This window comes from Engystomops pustulosus, chromosome 1 (assembly GCF_040894005.1).
Source record: "Engystomops pustulosus chromosome 1, aEngPut4.maternal, whole genome shotgun sequence".
NCBI classification, from domain to species: Eukaryota; Metazoa; Chordata; class Amphibia; order Anura; family Leptodactylidae; genus Engystomops; species Engystomops pustulosus.
Window position 1 is genome coordinate 113,584,721 of NC_092411.1, and position 20,531 is coordinate 113,605,251.

At 40.5% G+C, this 20,531-nt stretch overlaps 1 protein-coding gene across 1 annotated transcript; it reads right to left on the bottom strand.

The window, feature by feature from the left end:
* Nucleotides 1–6,795: 6,795 nt before the first annotated feature.
* PSAT1 (phosphoserine aminotransferase 1) lies at nucleotides 6,796–19,048 on the bottom strand. The gene is made up of 9 exons (XM_072150907.1): nucleotides 18,784–19,048; nucleotides 17,768–17,828; nucleotides 16,743–16,812; nucleotides 15,591–15,796; nucleotides 13,933–14,105; nucleotides 13,630–13,799; nucleotides 9,672–9,800; nucleotides 7,885–8,022; nucleotides 6,796–6,900 (listed from the first exon to the last, which is right to left on the bottom strand). Exons 1-9 carry the CDS (start codon nucleotides 18,841–18,843, stop codon nucleotides 6,798–6,800), a joined length of 1,110 nt encoding a protein of 369 aa, XP_072007008.1. The 5' UTR covers nucleotides 18,844–19,048; the 3' UTR covers nucleotides 6,796–6,797.
* Between the last annotated feature and the right edge of the window lie 1,483 nt (nucleotides 19,049–20,531).

The following is a 20,531-nucleotide window of genomic DNA, read 5'->3' on the forward strand; positions in this document are numbered from 1 at the left end:
TATGGCAGTATATGGGGATTTTGCATACCATCTATTATAATGTGCACATTATAATAGATAGCCTCGATCATGACAGCCTGGGATCTTTGTGTGATCCCAGGCTGTCATGGCAACGGATCGCCGCTCCCCGGTGACGTCACGGGGAGTGACGATCGGAGCCAAGATGGCGGCGCCCACGTGCCGCCGGCTCTTTAATGCCGCCGGCAGCTTTGCCGGCGGCAATAAAAGGGTTAACGACGGGCGTTTGCTTCATTATGAAGCAAATGCCCGGTGAGTATGAAGAGGGCTCAGCCTGTGAGCCCTCTTCATACTCCCCCATGCGCAGTAAGACGTAAGGGTACGTCTTATTGCGCTATGGGGTTAAAGAACAACAGTAATGTAAAAAAAAAATTCCCAACTCTGCACTAAATAACCATGGAATCTGTATAGGACAGCTGTCAAAGACTCTCTACAGCTGTGCTAAAAACTATTTTTTGTCTTGAAGTGACGTTCTAATTTGAAGAAATACAGTAGGTATTCAAACCCCTTTAAATTTTTATTTCATTCCAGCCAATTGGTAAGATCAAAGTTCGTTTTTAGCTCATTAACATACACTCTGCTCTCCATCTTGACAGAAAAAAACTGAAATGTAGATATGTTTGCAAATATATTAAACAAGAAAAACTAAAATATCACATGTTGATAAGTATTCAGACCCTTTGCTGTGATCCTCCTTGAGATGGTTTTACTCATTTATTAGAGTGCAGCTGTGTTTAATAAAACTGATTGGACTTGATTAGGAAAGGCACACACCTATCTATATAAGCCCTCACAGCTCACAGTGCACGTCAAAGCACATCCCAATCATAAGGTCTAAGGAATTGCCGAGGGAGCTCAGAGACAGAATTGTGGCAAGGCAAAGATATCTTCATACAAAGATTTTGAGACAAAAAGTTGTTGTAAAACACTTGCCTGCAAACGGGCATTACCATACACTAAGCCTTCTTCATGTCATTATCGGGGTGGCTACAGGGGATGTCGGAACCATTCTTCGGTGGAAGTTAAAAAGCTTAGGTAGAACTTCCACTTCCAGAACTGTTATGTTAGGACGCAAAGCTCTGCTCCTCATAACTTGGGGCCTCCACTACGTCTATCAGTCCTGGCAAATGACTCCTGATACCCGACAGGGTAACAGGCAAACCTTTACTCACCTTTCTGGCCGCATATGGAAAGATACGTCCTGAGGAGCGGCACAAGAATCTTCACAGAAGTCGGCATAAAGCAGTGACTGCAAGCCTCCAGTATAGCTCTGCCGGGAACAACATGTGCTGCATCAAATCCTCCTGTTTTGGCACAGGCAGAGGTGGATGACCAAGTTGCTTATTCCCCAGGTACAGACACCAGTGTACAGCCTGTTTAAACTGGCTACTGCGGTGGTTTAATACATTACACCACAGCTAACCTAATCACTGACATCTACTGTAGAGAACACACTGCAAGTGTTGCAAGATGAAATCAGTCATCATGATGGCAGATTGACTGAAGAAGAATCGAAAGTGTTAGCTTTTGAGGACCAGCACATGGAGTCTCATGATAAGCTGCAGGAATAAGAAAAGCTGACAGTTGGTCTTCAAGACAAGGGGGACGACCTTGAAAACAGGTCAGGAAGGAATAACCTTAGGCTGGCAGGATCCTATCCGCAGACCTGCAACATTTGTGCGAGGTGGAATTGCCTAAAACGCTGGGACTGCCCTTCCCAGTCGAGAAAGCCCACAAAATCAGACCTGCACCTAAACCACTGGAGCGCCACTGCAGCATCATAGACCAAGACAGGCGATAGTTAAATACTTGGACTTCAATGATAAGGAGGCTATACAGTGGGGCAGATTTACTTACCCGGTCCTGTCGCGATCCAGCGGCGCATTCTGTGTGGAGGATTCGGGTCTTCCGGCGATTCACTAAGGCAGTTCCTCCGACGTCGCTGCTGCGCTGAAGTCCATCGGAACGCACTGAACTTCACCAAGCCGGGCCGAGGGCAGGTAAGCACGTGTCCAGCGACACTTTTTTTTTTTAAATGCGGCGGTTTCTCCGAATCCGTCGGGTTTTCGCTCGGCCACACCCCCCGAATTCCGTCGCGCCAAAACCCCCGGGGCCATTCAGGGAAAATCGGCGCAAAACTGAAAAATTTGAGTAACCCGCCGTAAAAATGCGATTCGGGCCCTTAGTAAATGACCCCCAATGATGCTATCGCAAGGCCGTAAAATATTTGGCAACTATTCAGCAGAGGTGGCCTGATATAGGAAGAGGTATAATGTGATATGCATTGCACTAGTGCGTGCCAACGAGTTGGTCTAGGGCAATCATCTACTTAAGATGATGAGCATATCAAAATGAATGTTACGAATCCTGATACTTCACGTCACATAGATGTGGTTAAACTCAATGAAGAATTTTCACATTTATTGTGGCAAGGAAAAGACCTTGGATCAAACGAGACAAATTAATCATGGCAAAAGTTAAGAGGGCTTTCCGTGTTTATACACTTTAAATTTGGCTTGTATCTATATGTATCTGTATATGCTAGACACATATTTGATTGGGTGCATAAAACCAGCTCCTATTCAGACTACGAGTTGGAAGCAGCTTTTTGTTCCATTGGCATACTTTCACTCGCTATGTGCCACGTGAACTGAAGAGTTCAACCATGTGTAAAGACACTATAGCCTCCTGGAGGGTCGTAAAGAAAAAAAATTGGTTAATCTTTTGCCATCTCAAAACATCTTCAGCTATGGGCTAACCCAGATTTCCTGCAAGGTCTGAATAACAGATTGTTTTATTAATGGAGAGAAAAAGATATTGTCAAGGTGGGGTACCTCTTACATGGTTTGGAAACTCGCTTGGAGGAACTGGTTACACGATTTGACCAGACATATTCCTGATGTGGAAATAGGAAAAATATAGTAAAGGGTTGGCATACTATTAGGAGAGTAGTGCACTTCTGCATACTGCATAGAGTGATACATGTCTTCAATCTTCCGACCTCACCTTTAAAAGATAGGAAGACGTCCTATCCTAAATCTATGGAAAACACCACAGATTTATTTAACGTTTTATGGTCATTTTCAGATCAAGGTCTATGTAAAAATGCCCAGGAGGTTTTGGGTGGGTAATCCTGTTGCAACGTTATAATCAGAGGAGAACTGCTTGCAACAATTCAATTTATCGCTCAACTGTTTACTGTCTTATGTCTAGTAACAACCTGTTGTATTGGGGAATACACTACCAACCATGCAATGTATCATAGATCACACAAAACACTGTATAACCTTAGAACAAATAGAAACAGAAAGTAATGAGTTTGAAGGCAAAGGAGTCCTTTAGAAAAATGGGTCATAATCTATTTAAATGTGGTAGAAATTATTTCCCTGATGCAACCCTTCACCCTTACCCAATGGTATCTCCTGGAGAATTTAATGGGCACCTGGGTCCATTACACATTCTATAGAAATAGGCATGCTTCTAGAGTAACCATAATACTAATTGGCCCCATGTTGTACCATTTATACATAATATAGGTTTCATATTGTTATGGGGGGGGGGAGTCTGTGAACCACTTTTTTTGTTATCCTGTTACTGTGCAAAAATGTTGAAAACCAAATAAAAACTAAAGAAACTATATTAAAAAATGCTTAGGTTTTGGAGCACGAATGACGGTCAGAGGATGGTCCAGTGTGATAGAGCAGACTCTTTCTGAACCTAAGCCTGGGATTCTGACAGCATTAATATAGAATATAACAGTTTGATCAGTCTGCCAGTATAACCACATTGAAACTTTAAATCAATATTGTTATCTTAGAACAAGTTAATAATTTCTATACATTGTACTTACACGTGTAAATTCTTATGCTATAAACACGTGTTTCCCTGACACGTTTTGATTGCTCCGTTTTTATGGCACATGGTTTGATAATTTTATCTCAGATAACTCAGATGCCTGTACAGCTCACGTAACTCACAATCTAAAGGATACAAAACTACTTCAGTAAAAAAGGAATTGGGTAAAGGTTTGCCATAGAGTTCATAGGTTAAGTTAATAGAAACATGCATTACTTTGTAAATTTGACATTTACTTTAAGTTCAGTCAAACTGGGTAATAAGCAACATTGATAAAGTTCTTTGAATTGGGTGGTATATTTTTCAACTAAATGACAAATTTGCTATAGGGTTAAAGATGCACCATATGGACCCCCTTTAATTGCTATAGTTTTTGTTAAAGGGGTTGTGGGAGAGTGGGGGGGGGGGTTGCAAAAAAATATAAACATTCACTCACCTCCTTGGTCACTCTATGCCATGTCCCTGTTTGCCCATCCATCACTATGACCTAATACAGTGCTTGGACAGGGTTTTTTTTGTGTGTTCTTTAATAGGCCTTAATCTAAGCGGTATTATTTAAGGTATTAAAAGCCCCCTCACATATCTAATATTAGCAAAACCTATCACAGTTGGAAGAAAATAAACAGGTGTTTAAATCAGTTTTACATCTAGGGAGAACACAACTTCCACTAAATGTACATCTCTGGTTTATAACAACTTGGTGCATTGGATGTTTTTCATTTGCTAAAATACGATCCAATTTATCTAGCATCCTACTCTGCAGTAGCGGGTCCCAGTTCTCTTGCTCTTTCCCCATTACACCAGCATCTTTATTTTATCTTAAACCCATTTTCTATGATTTTTTTTTTTCTTGTTTTGAAGGGAGAGATGAGCTTTGGTGACTTTAATCACCTATTATACCACCTGCCTTTGATTATTACTCTCCCACACCTTTTCTTGTACTCCAATGCTACTTCCCCAATACACATATTGAGTATTTTATATAATTCATAATAACACTTATAAAAAGAGACCAACAAAGTCTGACTAACAATGATTGCAGAATATGCAGTCTGGCCATAGATTTTTTTTTTAATATACCAAATCTTCATTAAGGTGCCAGTGCAACCCATTATCCTCCTGCACCCCAAGAAATTTGTAACAATTCACTTTTTGTAGTGTTGTCCCACCCACCATCATTGGAGCTAGTGCAACATTGTTTTATTTTACTATAGTAAATTATCTCTTGTGTCTTGAGATGCAATTTAAGGCACTGCTAAAAATACAAAATGTCAGCCTTATAGCAGTGCATGGCTCTAAGCGAGCATAGGCTCTATGAACAAAAGACATAGATAGCACTTACCGGTTTCCAAGGTAAAAACTTTATTACAGCAAAGCAGGCATAGGATCGGACACCGGCATGCCACAGAGACAAGTGTTATGGGGGTTCGACACTCTTTCCAGATGTTCTGAGGATATTTAATATTCCAGTGTGTGTACATGGCCATTATATAACTTGTATTCTTTATTTTCTAAATACTGTGGCAGGATAGCTGCAACCACAGCAGTTTTGGATAAGAACAGGTGTATGTTGCCCAAGGGCAAGTTGTATTAAAGTGGGAAACCTGAGGCCACATTTACATATAGCTGATTTGCTGCAGAGGGGCTTGGCCAAAATGCATATGCATTTCCACCGTACGCATGCATTTTGGATTGAGCACTACATGTTTTGCATTACTTACATGCAGAACATGGTGCGCATTCCAAAAAAACCATGCGCTTCAGTGGAAACTCGCATTCATTTGCCCCCCCCCCCTTAGTTGCGTTTCAAAGCACAGCAAAAGTGCCACATGTGAACGTGGTCTGAATTCTGTTACTTATTAGCAGCCAGCTGAAAGTGCTGCATTGATACCTGGTGCCAGCTTCTAACATTGGCTGCACCCTGGGGAAGAGACATGTCAGGTGTGTTTTTGTGGTGCCAGGCAGTAGTCCAGCACCTGGTGTTTAGTTTTAGTGCCAGAGAAGCACGAAGCTTTATTTTTGCTTGTTTTATTTATATCCCTGTTAAATAAAACTGGCTGAAGTCAGTTAAGGTAGAATTGTACAGTATGGAAAGCGATATTATTGTGCGATAGGCAAAACTGTTCTAGTTCCCCATGGAAACCAATCAAAGCACAGCTTTCATTTTATAAATAGCGGTGGAAAATGAAAGCGGAGTTCTAATTGGTTGCCATGGGGAACTAGAACAGATCTGCTTTAAGCTACTTCTGATAAATATCCCCCATAGTTACTGTGACTGCCCACCCTGTGCATTGAGCTTTTACTTAAAACATTTCATTTGTTGCATTTTGCTAGAAAGAGGTTCAGTCATGCTCCCTTCTGAATGTGATATTTACTTCCAAATCTATGCTGAATTCCAATTTGCTAAAAGCATTTTTCTGATTATAAAGGTTAATTTTAGATAGATTTATGTAACTTGTTAAAAGTTTATATAGTACACAGATTGTAGTGTAAAATCAGCTTTTCAGCATATTTGCCATGTGCATGAAGAACTTCTAGCATGCATACTCAAGAAAAAAATTAAATCTGAATAGGCTTAACAAAACATACACATTTTATTCTTTTTGCATAAAAATATGCAGGCACATCAATTGTCTAAGGACAATGCATTTGACCTATTTACAGACACAAAAAGTATACATAAATTGAACAAGCATATTAAATTAGTCACTTAAGAAATATAGGAATACAGTAATTGGCATCTTCAACAGCTGGGGCACATTTCTTAAACTTGTATACTTTTACTGCAAATCAGTAAAGGTTATTGCAAGCTGTACACCTGGCAAGAATGGAATCTATCTACAATCATCTATACATTATGAAAATAGTATTTGTTAGGTACTACATTTTATACAGTGGCGATATGAAAAAACAAAACATGTTCTTCATTGGTGGGTCTCTTTGAAGTGCCTCATAAAATCTGCTAGTTTCTCGACATCCTCCACAGCCACTGCATTGTAGAGGGAAGCTCGGATTCCTCCAACAGATCTAAACACCAAAAGACAAATACGTAGAATTCTGAAGTCCCAACTTAAAAAAATCTGTAAAACTGTATAATAAAATGTACAAATGTTTAGACTGGGACAAACACAAAAGTGGTTTACACTGTAGTTCTTCAAGAAACAAAAATCCTTCCACCAGACGGTACATGACCAATAACACAACTTCAAGGGGTTGTCCAAGTTTAAAAAAAAATAAAATCTATGTGGCCGGGAGCAGGCTGCCTAAAATAATAAAGATGTACCTACCTCTGGTGCCGTCCCGTATCCAGTGCTGCTGTCGCTCCGGGCGCCATGTAAACAAACATGGCTGCCGGAGCAGCGCTGAACTCAGCTTCCGGCCGGCCGTGGCCGGGTACGCCTATCCGTCCCTATACACAGCATTGTGTATGGGGGCCGGAAGGTTGTCGGGTCCGGCCGGAACAGAGTCCAGCGCTGCTCCGGCGGCCATGTTTGTTTACATGGCGCCCGGACCGGAGCGACAGCAGCGCTGGATACGGGAGGGCACCGGGAGGCAAGTACAGCTTTATTGTTTTAGTCAGCCCGCTCCCGGCCACATAGTTTTTTGAAAACTCGGACAACCCCTTTCATAAATAAAGTCTGATGATGCTAGGGACAGTATACAACCCTGACCCCCCCCCAATTGAAAAAAAAAAAGTACTTTCTGACAAGGGGCTGCCAAAATACTAAGATAGATGTGCAAACTGTTGGAAGTTCCTCATAAGTTGCGGCTCCAATCATACAGGTCCTGGTCTGTAAGATTGGTGATTTATATGGTTTTAAGGGGCTATCCAGGAAACTACAACAAAGGGTGTGTGTCCACACTTGAGAACGCGAGGAATAATAGTCAATTCAACCTTTGTTGAGAAAGCACTAGAAACATTGGGGACACCCATTTCCACACTGGTTTTCATACCCCTTAGAGTACAATGCACCCCCTCAGTGTACATTACTAGTCAGAAGTAATTTTTACCTGTGTCCTTTTAGAGACATCATGCCAAGTGCTGCAGCTTTGTCAAGAAATTCTTTTTCCAAAGCACTGTCACCTTTGATACTTCCGATACGGAAAGGAATATTCATTCTGCTCCTGCTTTTCTTCTCTACAGGACACCTGGTAATGTTTTAATGAAATGTTATTTTGGAAAACAAAAATACAAATCCAGGTCACCTAAAAAGCTAAGGGAAATCAATAGGAGAGGGGTAATTTAAAATGTGATATTTTTGTATTATTGGTAGATTTGTGGAAAAATTTGCAACTTTTCCACCCACTCAGAAAAGTTTGCCTTAACCCCTAAAACCCCCTATATTATCAACCCATTTTCGAATCTGCACTCCTCAAACAATCAGAAACAGCTTTTAGGAAGATCATTTTGATTCAATTACTATTTCAAGGGGTTAACGGAGGTGAAATTTAGAATGGTCAGATAGGCTATAGAATTTGCACTTTTTCGTTATTGGGGCCATGTGATGGCATTTTTTTGCAGGATGAAATGCTTTTTCCAGTGTTACCGTTTTGGGGTTGGTTTCCCCAATTATTGAAAATTTAGGAACTTTTTGACGGCAGGAGTAGAAAAGCATCATTTCTGTACTGGATTTTTTAAACTTTTTTTCATGTTCACCGTATAGCCTAATAATCATGTTTTCTTTATTTTATGGGTCGATACCATACTTTTCTTACCTTACTAAATAAAACTTGCAGTCTTCCAAGTGTCATAACATTTTTACTTTTTTTGGCTTCTGAGCCAGTTGATGGCTTGTTTTTTTGCACAGGTATTCTGGAGTACATGTGTTTATCACATTTTTTGTGGGATTCAATAGGTAAAAATTTGGCTCTTTTTTTTTTACAAGTTTATTTTTTTTTATGGCATTCATCGTGCAGGATCAATCATTATTTACTTTCTACAGGTAGTTACAGACACGGTGATACAGTATATGTGGAACACCCCCCACCCCCCCAGAAGGCATGTTAAATGCCGCGATTGCGCAGACCGTGGCATTTAACGGGTTGAACACCTGTGATCGGAGCCCACTCCGACCACGGGTGTTGGCTGTCAGTCCGTGTATCCCGATACCGGTTTGGCTCCAATCACCGCGCTCAGCGGCAGATATATCCGCCGCAGAGCGGGAAGGGGTTAACGAAGTTTCCCAGTGTTGATTTATCTGTGGAATTGAGATTAGTTTTTTTTTTTAAAGTTTCTGTGCAACAAAAAGTTGCAATTTTCATTGCACATAAACATCAAGCCCCTGCTGGTGTAGGAAAACAATTAGCAGGAGTTGCTCGAAAATCCACTCCCCCCCCCAATCCCAACAACAAAAAAACCCCCACACATGCACACATTTCCCGACTAAAGATAAATAGTTTCTGAATATTAGAGGGTTGTTCCAACAAAATGAATAGCACATAACAGTCAGAGTAGGCCTCATGTAGAATGAGTATATGAACAAATATGGCATATATTGGAATTAAAACCAATATTGACTAAAAAAAGACCCCTTGTTTGTACAATGTACAGTACTGTCAGCACTCACACTGCTTCTGTGAATTCGAGAACTTGTTATCTTGTCTCTAATCATCAGAAACAGCACAGTAGATTGGTAAGCCTCAAGCTCACCTGTTATTGGAATGAGGATTTTCTTTAGCTAAAAGCAACTTGTGGCAAAACTATAAAGAGATAGTCTAGAGTGAGACAGAACAAACATTTCCCTTCCACGTATTCTGAAAAAAAAAAATACCATTTGAGATCAACGCTTTCAACTTACACAAACAATCCATTGGATTCATCTATGACATTGTAAATGATTTCTGATTTGATAATGCTCAGTTTCTCCATACATGCAGCACCTCCATTATTCTTTATCCATTCCAACACCAATCCCATTATGTAGATGCTGAAAAACAATGAAAGATGCGCAACAAAGTGTTAATAGAGAAACACAACCACTAATTCAGCGATTCAGAAATATTCTATATGTAGTCCTATTATACTTAAAGGGGTTGACCACTTTCAACAAATAATTGATATGGTTTGTGTAAGGAAAATCTTCTAGTACTTCTGTATCAATTCCTCATGGTTTTCTAGAACTCTGCTTGCGGTTGTATAGCTTTTGTTTACTTCCAGTGGATAGAAATCTGTCCATGTGAGGTTATGGACATTCAAGTGCACACGTAGTTATTACACACAGATTACTCTGATAATAACGGCTTGTGCACCTGCATGTCCATCAAATGACCATGTACAAATTTCTATCCACTGGAAGCAAACAAAAGCTTTCTATAGAATCACAGCAAGCAGAGATCTAGAAAACCGTGAGGAATTAATACAGAAAGTATATTGGAAAATTGGACAACTTTTCCTTAACAAACCACATCAAATATTTGCTGGACAACCCCTTTAATCTCAGATTCCAGAAACTGAGGAATTTGTGAAATTTGATGGCCTTTTTAAAAGAAACCTACCATCAAAATGATGATAAACCAGGGACACTTACTCATAATAGATCCAGGCATGTCAGTTCACTCCCGCGGTAGAGCGTTCGGGCCGTCCGTTCCCGGCAGCTTGCGTTGCGAGTGTGATGCGAGTTCATCGCATCACACTTGCTAGTGTGGAAGGGGCCTAAATGTGGTAATCTTATATTTCTTATCCATGGCCTCCTTCAGTCTAAAATCAACTTTTTAAATGATCATAATGAGCCTGAAGGGCACTGCCGATTCAAAGGCTGTTACAGTGTGCAAAGAGAACCTCCACCACCCCATTGTGGGCTGAAACTTACTGTGCTGCAATGAGATTACATCAGTTAGAGGGAGGGAGAGTGCTGGGAGAGGAGGGGGAACAGTGTAACAGCCTGGAAAGCTAGAGCATGTAGAGGCTCTGGTAACACCCCACAGAGCTGTTCTGTCTTATTAGCATAATTTTAAAAGTTGATTTTAGAAGGCAGGAGGCCTTGGATATCATATACAAGATATTAGTCACAGTGACTGCATATATGAGTAAGTGTCACTGGTTTATCATGCATCATTTCGATAGATTTGGTAGATTACCTTTAAGAGTTTTTCCATATGCCATTCATATACACCCAATCTTTCAAAACATACGATCAAGCACAAGTATGTAGAGGATTTTAAAAATAAGTATGCAAACAGATGTGACATTTATACATCAAATCAATTATACCCAGCTTGTGCCACTGAAAACAGTTTAGTGGAAATAAAATCATGTGGCAGAAGCATATCATGTGGCCCTTATAGTGTTATCTTCTTGTTGTATCCCTGGGATAATATATTTCTTGCCCAATTTAATTACTTACACAGCATTGGTCAAGAACTACAAAAGCGCATCCATCAGGTCAGACCCGTTTCTTCCACTGGGTGGGGGAAATGCCCCAAGCGCCACCCGGTGGAGGAAATGTGTTGGCAATGGGCAGCTGCCAGCTCCCCCATAAAAAAATAATAAATAAAGTATTGCTCACCTTCTAGACACTCCCTGCAGCTCCTTTTCACCACCACTCTTCTTTTGCAGCAATGCCAGCAGAGTCAGCTGCGCAAGCTCTGCCCGCCACATCATAGCAGTGGGCATCATAGCATAGCTCATGTCGTAATATCCCAAGCATGGACCGAGTGCACAGAGCTGGCTCTGCTGCAAAAGAAGTGGGTAGAAGTGGAGCACCTGGAAGGTGCACAATGAGTTTAATTTTTTGTATGGCAGTGTGCTGGCTGGGGCTACCGATCTATAAAATGGGGGTGGGGGATGGGGAGGAGACGTGTGCTGGGGTTACCCATCTACTTACATATATACTTGGGGCACAGGAATTATATACATCTTTAATGAAGGGAGCATGCTATATAAAATATATCTATCTATATTTATTACAGGGTGAACTGTATCAATTCTTTCATTACGGGGGTACTATATACATGTAAATGAGAGGGCTCTGTACATATGTAAAATGTCCCATCTTATGTGTGCATTGCCCGAATGCTGTGAATTTCTTCTCCAGTGCGCCAGAAGTATGCCTAGCCGTTGGTCTAAATGTAGCCTAACCCATACATACATGCCTGCCTACATTTTTTATTGTTTGGGGGACTGTTTATGCTAAAAATGAGGGCACATTGTATATGATTTAATGACCCAGGGGTAGGGGCCTGAACAAAGTACCTACAAACTGCCGTACATCAAGTCACCCAATTTTGGAAATTGCGGCCTTCAAAATCTTAAGTGATGGAAAGATCACCCTACATAAGTCTTCTGGAAAATAAATGTGTTTCAAAATGAAAATTGCCCATCTTCATTGAAATGCCATCTTAGTTTTGCCCACCTAGTGGCACTGGAGGCACAGTAACAGTAAATTCAATCCTCTTAAAAATGTGTTATGCACTTTTGTGGGGGGGGGGGGGATATAGGTGAATAAAAAAGTAAAGTACTTTTTTAGTGACATCTAATAAAAATTAATTTCTATTGGGGGGTAAAGAAGAAATCCACACCATGCTTTGAACCATTTACATACAGCAGTTGCTACTGACCATGGAAGTTAAAGGACATCTACCACCAGGATCAAGGATTGTAAACCAAGCATACTGACAAACTGGTGTGTGTCCTCTCTGGCAGGTTCTGCTGCTTTTAGCTTCTCATTCCCCGTTTTACGCAAAAAGGCTTTTAAAATTATGCAAATGAGCCTGTAGGGCTCCAAGCTCCATAGATGTTAATGGAGACTGGAGCCCCTCTGTCTCATACGCATAATTTTTAAGAGGTCAAATCATACAAAATTTAAACATCTTTTACAGTAATTGTCCAATGTAACATCAGCTGACTCCCTGCTGTAACAACCATGCTCCAAGACATCTTAGAACATCTTGCTACAGAAGGGAGTCAGCTGATATTGGACAATTACTGTAAAACATGTGAAATGCTTAATATTCAGCATTCCACTGAGTGGGGACAATAGCAAAATTAAATTTAATCATTGCCTTTTATGATCAATCTCTCCTACTGTTTACCAGAAGTGACATCAAGCGTGCAAAAAAAGAGTTTCCATGCTCTACTGAAAGCAGAAAAGCAGGCGTAGCGTGTAAAAACTATTGTGGCTAAACTTCTCAGTTTTTATTGTGCAAATAGCCTCACCATGTAGCTTAAAGAGGTTTCCCTAGAAAGAAAATTCTCAAATTTTAAATCGCTTAGTGATGACACAATATTTTAACCCTTTACTTCAGACTTTTACTCAGTTTCTTTGCTGTTTTAGCTCCCATCACTCTAGTTCTGTGAGCAGACAATGTGGTTAGATTTTCAGGGTACAGGGTTTATATATACACTTTCATTTACCTTCTGAACCTTCACTAGTATCTGACACATAGAAAGAGATGAGGTAGATCAGAGATGATGAGATCCATGAGATGCCTATTACACACAATGACACAGTCTGCTCTCCTACATCTCTGCTATTAAACACACACAGATCTGCTGTGCCTCCTCAGATAAAGAACTTGTTTGTAGCTTGTGGCTGCTGACCCAAAAGTCAGAAGTTACAGGGTCGTGTCTAGGGGCAACTGAAATTGTTTACAGCAGGACTGATAGACTGGTTAAATTATATCTGTAAAATGCTTTATTTTTGTTAATAATAGTGAATTAGAGTCATTTTGTTATCCTGAGTACGGTTAAGACAATTGTCTTTGCGGGAATACCCCTTTAAGCTACTACTTGAACTTAGTTTCTTGGAATTTCCATACCTGAAACATGGAGGCGTGTTATACAAAGAACCATTTCCTGCTTGGATTTTGTAGTCTAGGATAGTAGGACATTCTTTCAAGGTAAAACCCAATAAATCTTCTCTGATAATTACTATGGTGACTCCAGCACAGCCAACATTCTTTTGAGCTCCAGCAAAAATAAGTCCAAACTAGAAAGCAAAAAGGAGGAGGAGATCTTAACACGTTTATTTATTTTTTTTTTTTAAAGAAAACAATGGGTATGCAACATGGACAGTTCTCCCAAGCCATCTTACTTTTATGAAACTGAAAACAAATACACACCTTGGAAATATCAATTGGTCTTGACAGGAAGTTTGAAGACATATCACAAACCAATACTGTTCCCTTCACATCAGGGACATCCTGAAACTCCACTCCGTGAACAGTTTCATTGGCACAGTAGTAAACATAGGAAGCGTCTGGGTTAAGATTCCAGCTGTTGGGATCTGGGATTTCTGTAGGGGAAGCAAAATAAAAATTGGATTTTATATACTTGTATAAAAACTGCAGGTAAGAATTTTGAAAACATGTCCTTCTATTATACTCGCGTTGCATTTTCTAGTCTTCTACTGTTGATATTTTCAGTTCAGAATATTAGCAGCAGGCTACTTTTTCAATTGAAAATTTCTGCAACTATCACTGCAAGAGATGTAAACCTGCAGTATAAATTGACCTGCACTACAGCCTAATATGCATTTTGTGCAGGATACAGATCAGATTCATCCATTTTGCCGCTATTCTACACTACAGAAGTTGACCTGTCTTCAGGTCCTTGAAAGTCAATATACTGAAAATAGGAAAAATGGGAATACAGTCTTAATATCTTCTACATTTCAATTTTTGTTTTGTTCTTCATTTAAAACTTAGAAATTAAGGGAAAAAAATCTTCTATGTGTTTCAGCAATCTTGTTCTCACGGTTCTAGATGTGGCTACAAGTGTAAATTCATATGTGATAAAATTTATTGAAGACATTTCTTTAAAGGAAATATTGAATAAATATGTGGAAGTTTTTTTTCACATCAACCACAGGGATTTAGTAAGCCCCTTTCAGAAAAAAAAAAAAAAAAAAAAAAAGAAAGTCACAAAACATATCTGCCATGTATGAATTCACAACAAAAAGAAGTCTTCCCTTCTGACTGTTAAGTTACAGCCCCTTAAAGGGGTTGGCCACATGTCAATAAATGTTTTCCATGAGATATGTCTTTGTGTGTATATGTACCTGTGCCTTTGCTCCCTTTGAAACCCTGTTCTCACCATACTGCCCTCTGTCTCCCTTCTCATAGTTTGTCCATACTGACAGACAGGAAAAGGGAAAGGTTCAGGACGAGTCATAGCTCAACTGCTACAGCTCCTCCTATTCAGCAGAGCTCATAGATTTAGGGGGAAAAAAAAAAAAAAAAAGCATGGAGGGTCTGTACACAGTACAAAATTAAGTAGCAGGACTGCTGAATCACTTGATTATCCACAAGCAGTAAAGACAGTGGCCAACCCCTTTAGGGGACTCTTCTGCTGCAACACACTATTATTTTTAGTAATGCAAACAGATTTTTTGTGTGTTCCTGAAAAAAAAACAAAAAAAAAACCCATATCCTTATTTCCATATATATTCATATACTCTGAGAAAAACTCCAAATTATGATTTAGAAGATACTTTATACAATGAAAAAGTTTCTTTGTACTGGGGATAGGGCAGCCTCTGGGCGCCATTAAACTGACAGGTTTCCAATTATAGCTAGTACAGATATTTATTCACCATTAGTTTACAGTAAGAAATCAGTCAATGTACGTGTATTGTACTTATTACTAATGAATTAAATCAAATGCCTCCATTGCTATTGAATGGTGGTCCCCCTGATCTCTGGTTATTTTTCTGGAGCTGTAAGTGCTGCGATCAATCACTGGCCTTGGTGCAGATAAGAGCATGGATGGAACATCATACCTGTGTAACTTGTAAGTTTTGGGTGGACAATGTTTACTTTTCCATATTTCTCTGCTTCCTTAGCAGCTTTTGCTGACCAGGCACCTGTTACTATGTAGTCTGCACATTTGCCTTCTTTCAAACCTATTAAATTAAGAGGCACGGCACTAAATTGTCCACTTCCACCTCCTTGAAGGAATAGCACTTTATAATTGTCCGGTATATTTCTGTTTCAGAAAAAAATAAAGCACAAGCATATTAAACTGGCACAAGAAAAAAGGATTTTTTAATTTACAGAAAAAACTATTAAACCAAAGCCGGCTTACCTCATAACCCCATGTCACAGACACAGCCCTGAGGTACAGGTATAGTCCTGATAACATTACTACATCATACTAACATTTTAATACTAGTATTTCAACTGTTTGTGGGTTGCCCAGTTTACAGTTTCTTAAAAGCTAATCTGTGTAAATTTAAGAGTGTTTAAGAAATCAGAAAGACAGAAGGAATGAAAAAGCGGATTACTGTCCGAGGAGAAATGGACATTAACATTTGTTTTTTATGGCCCATTTCCTCCCTTTGGAAACCGTATTTCATGGATTCTTATAAACTACAGTCTAGGAGTGATCCATGAAATGGTTCAGACTAGGACATGCTCCATATGCTTTTTAATGGAATAGGCACATGGTCCTGTAACACAATTGACATCTGTTGACTCTTTAGATGATGGGGTTCATTTCGACTTTGGCATCTAAGGGAGTTAGATAACGGAGGCAAGAATTTTATCTCTGCCGGGGTGCTTGTCATAATGGAAGGAAAGCCAGGGAACTTAAAAGGAGAATCTAATAGGCTGTTTGTCGGAAATACAGCTCGACATAAGGAACCCTGTGTATTACACGTGCAATTCAATAACTAATCAAAAACACAAGAAGAAAAAAAAAAAAAAGTCTAGATGTTTTTGAATACACCCAACTGACATAAAACCTTTTTTTATGATAAAAAATTGGGGTCTCCTGATTTGTGCTGTCCCAGAAAATAAAGTACGGTAACCGTGTTAAATCTATTGCATGGTAAACACCATTTATCGTAAAATTAAAAAATGTTAATAATAAAAGCTAAAAAGTTATTTACTGAGCACTTCATAATACACATCAAAAAGTTCTATGGACTTACAATAATTCTCTCATGCAAATCTCAGTATTATTCAAAATCTTTGTGAAGTCAGATGATCTGTGGCTCATTTCTGTAAGAAATAGAAACAACCCCATGTTAGTAATTACATTGTTACAGTGGGAAAATGAGACGCAGAATTTCTGGTCAGAGATGTTAGCTAACATTTTTCAGCCTCCCAAACGGCCTGTTAGCCTATGTGTATCTCCTGTCTCCCCCCTTCATGGAATCAGGTAAAATTTATTAATGCCCCACCCACCACCAGATGTATCTGGCAGCAGCCATATCACTCCCCACTAACACAGGGACACTTAAGCATGATCAGTTCATGGTTGAAAGGTGGGTTAGGTCATTATGTCACTTATCTATACAGTATAGCAGCTCTCCTCTCTGACTCTATAAGCTTGCATTGCCCTTCTGTGCTGGTGGGCGAGACTTAGCTGCTGTGACTCTACCCCTTGCGTATGCTTAGACATATATTTAATCTGATACTGTCCACCTTGAAAGAGAAAATTAGGAGTAGAGGAAGGAAAGAGATTGATAATCGCTAAAGTAAGTACAGAGAGGCACTTAGTTGTTTCTTCTGTTCACTTGCACAGTGTCACTTTATGGCACATATACACAAACGTATGTCCGCCAGGCCGTAGCTGGGCACACATACATCCGGCGCCATGGAGAGGAGGAGGGTTGACCCTTCCACTCTCCATAGAGATACACGGTACAGTGCTGTACTTTAATATTGCGTGCGCGCCTACTGCCGGCCTATGGAAGACGGATATACGGCAGCAAGCTTGCAGCCGTATATCCGTCCACCAACGGTTGCATGAATGCAGCCTTATGCAAACTCTGAAAAAAAAAATTCACTGATCACTTAAAATATATGGCCACCTTTAAGCTAACTGAAGCTAAAATGTTGCCGGTCAAATGCTATTACCTACTACATTATATAACAAGCCACGTATGTGACGTTAACAGATACCATGACAACATAGGAAAAACAAACATATTTTATGAATCAGTGTACATACCAAGAATACTTATGCCAAGTCCTTTATAGTCAATTAATTCTTTCTGAGCTTCAAGCATAACCTGCCAGATAAAATTGTATAACAAAGGGTTTGTCATTTGCAGTGTACAATAGGTAACTAAACATACATGCTGCATTTACACCTAGCCAAGGCTGACATACTAAAAGCCAGAGAACTGATATTATATTGAAGAGATGAAAAACTAGATTTATGACAAGTTGATCACAAAATGCACAAAAGAGACATGTTTTTGCAGGCAGTGGTGTTATAAATGCAGCGCTCAGGTAACGTCGTCTGGTTATGTGCATAGTTGGGGAAAAAATGCTGAAACAGCAGAAGCAATGTCAGTTGGGTAGATACATTGTGAACAGAGCCACGCCCCCACTTGTGCTCCTCCTCTGATTGGTCAGAAGGTGACAGCTGATGCAATTTCTTTCTGCATTGACTCTCATCTGTACCACCAGAACAAGCAGTCATTGTCTATCCTGATCCCCCACCTCGCCATCAGCATTGACTATAATCCATTTTGTCTGGAAAAATCACAGTGCAGTATTCTTACATCATCTGACTGTAAATATCTGTGCCATAGTACCTTCAGAAGAAGTCAGTGCCAAGCAGACACTTTAGTAGCAAATCTATTTGTTACATCATTTTGTTGAGCATTGCAAAGGGTTAAATGCACCATAAAAGAAATCTGCAATAGATATATATATATATATATATATATATATATATATATATATATATATATATATATATATATATATAGATAGCTACTACTAATTGCAGCACTTTACCGTTAGCCTAATGAAAGCAGAAGGAAAATCCGCAGCTGATCTGCTATGTGTGAACAGTACTAGTTGAAGACTGACAATTTACTCTCTGCACATCTGAAAACATTTGGATTCTATCAATACTATGAAATATATCCAGGCTCATCTACAATCCTGCTATAGATCCCATGTGCACAAGCTTCCATGGCTTATTAGGAGATGCTCCTGCAGCAGAGAACTTACGGATGGTGGCAGCTTGGCTGGCCCTGCACCAAAATTCAGAACCTGCTTGATGACGTCCATGGCTGTGCTGGAGTAGGGTTGCTGGTCAGGAGGTTACAGAGAGACACAAGTCTGCAGGATTCGTACGGTCCTGGTGGAAATCACAGGGTTCAGCATCTCAGCCTCAGTAAATATGAAGCGGAGTAGCCTGTTGTCATTGGTCAATTTCACGTAGTGATTTTTTTTCCTTGAACGATGGTTGGACAAACCCTGCAGCCGAGGCTTCTGATTGGCTGACTGTCCACGAGCATAGCGCGTGATCACTCTGTAGCGATGCAAGGCTGAAATGAGATTGCACCATCCAGCAACAAACCTGCATGTGGAGGGGGCGGGAACCTTACCTCACCACGACGTATGCAGCTTATATACACATACAGCGAGAGACGCCTCACCTGAACACGCGGGAGCCAGTGTCCATTATACAACACCCAGTAATTACCTGGCGCTAAACATACAGTATGTAGCTATAGAGAGACGCCTCACCTGAGCATATATGTGTACGCAGTATAGTGATACCTGTGCATAGGGGTGGTCTGTATACAGAATATTAGTGTCCAGTATACAGTAGTCAAAGACACAGCAATAATGATGAAAAAGCCTTGAGTAATGTGTATTATACTTTGTATCACATCAATTTATTATCCGCAGTCACGGGTTCCATTCATAACGTGACGCTAGTGCACAGGGGGCGGCCTCGGCCGATTAATAAGCCAATCGCATGCGTTTCTCTGGAAACGCGTGTGCGTTAGCGTCGTGTTATGAACGGACGCCGGTACATGTGACTGCGGCCTTATACAAAACTCAGTTCAGATTAGGAGTAATTATGTACAATCATCCTCTCACACACATAACCCTACTGTAGATGCTCCCCTCTATGAGCCATCATGGTGACCAATCTCTCAATGTCTACTGCATGGCTCTATACTGATTCCTAGTAGACCCCTTGATTCCTCCTCTTATTCCTGGTTCCCAGAATGGTATCCCTCTAAATGTTGATCTCAATGATTACTTTCCTCTCATTTCTTTGATCCCTTCTGATGCCTTTTAATTCTTATTTCAACATCAATGGCGGATTACAAAGTGGGCAGCCGCCCAAGACCCGTGAACGCTGTGATCACCCACCAGAAGTAGGAGCCTACACTGGGATTGAATCCGGCCCATGCATCTTGACTTTTATGAACCGACTATTAAAGAGGACATGTCACCCCATTTATCGGCACTAGGAGCTTACTAAAGTAAGCAGCTCCTAGTGCTTGATCAAACACCGCAGTGTTACAGTGATAGCGTTACCGGAAACCTCCGGTAACGCTATCAAACACTGTGGCGGGGTATAGTGTAATCATCGGACGGTTCAAGGTGCTGCCTCTTCCCCGGACCGCCCCGCTGGCTCCATAGGCCGGCAGTGACTGCCGCACGCTAGGCGGCAGTCACCGCCCCTAGTCACGCCCCAACCCCGCCCCCTCATGAATACGTCGGACAGCTTTGTGAGCTGTCCGACAATTACACTATACCCTGCCGCAGTGTTAGATAGCGTTACCGGAGGTTTCCGGTAACGCTATCACTCTAACACTTTGGCGTTTGTTCAAGCACTAGGAGCTGCTTACTTTAGTAAGCAGCTCCTAGTGCCGATAAATGGGGTGACAGGTCCTCTTTAAACCAGCATCCGGAGGGAGTGCTGTACGCACTGTATTGCAGAGCTGTCGTCATAC

What these genes read in the sequence shown, in the direction of transcription:
- PSAT1 (XM_072150907.1), bottom strand. Translation starts at nt 18,843, where the DNA reads ATGGACGTCATCAAGCAGGTTCTGAATTTTGGTGCAGGGCCAGCCAAG. An exon ending in GACCAATTGATATTTCCAAG is followed by an intron (nt 13,800 to 13,932) that starts GTGTGTATTTGT and finishes TTTGCTTTCTAG; the next exon opens with TTTGGACTTATTTTTGCTGG. An exon ending in ATGTCTCTAAAAGGACACAG is followed by an intron (nt 6,901 to 7,884) that starts GTAAAAATTACT and finishes TTTGGTGTTTAG; the next exon opens with ATCTGTTGGAGGAATCCGAG.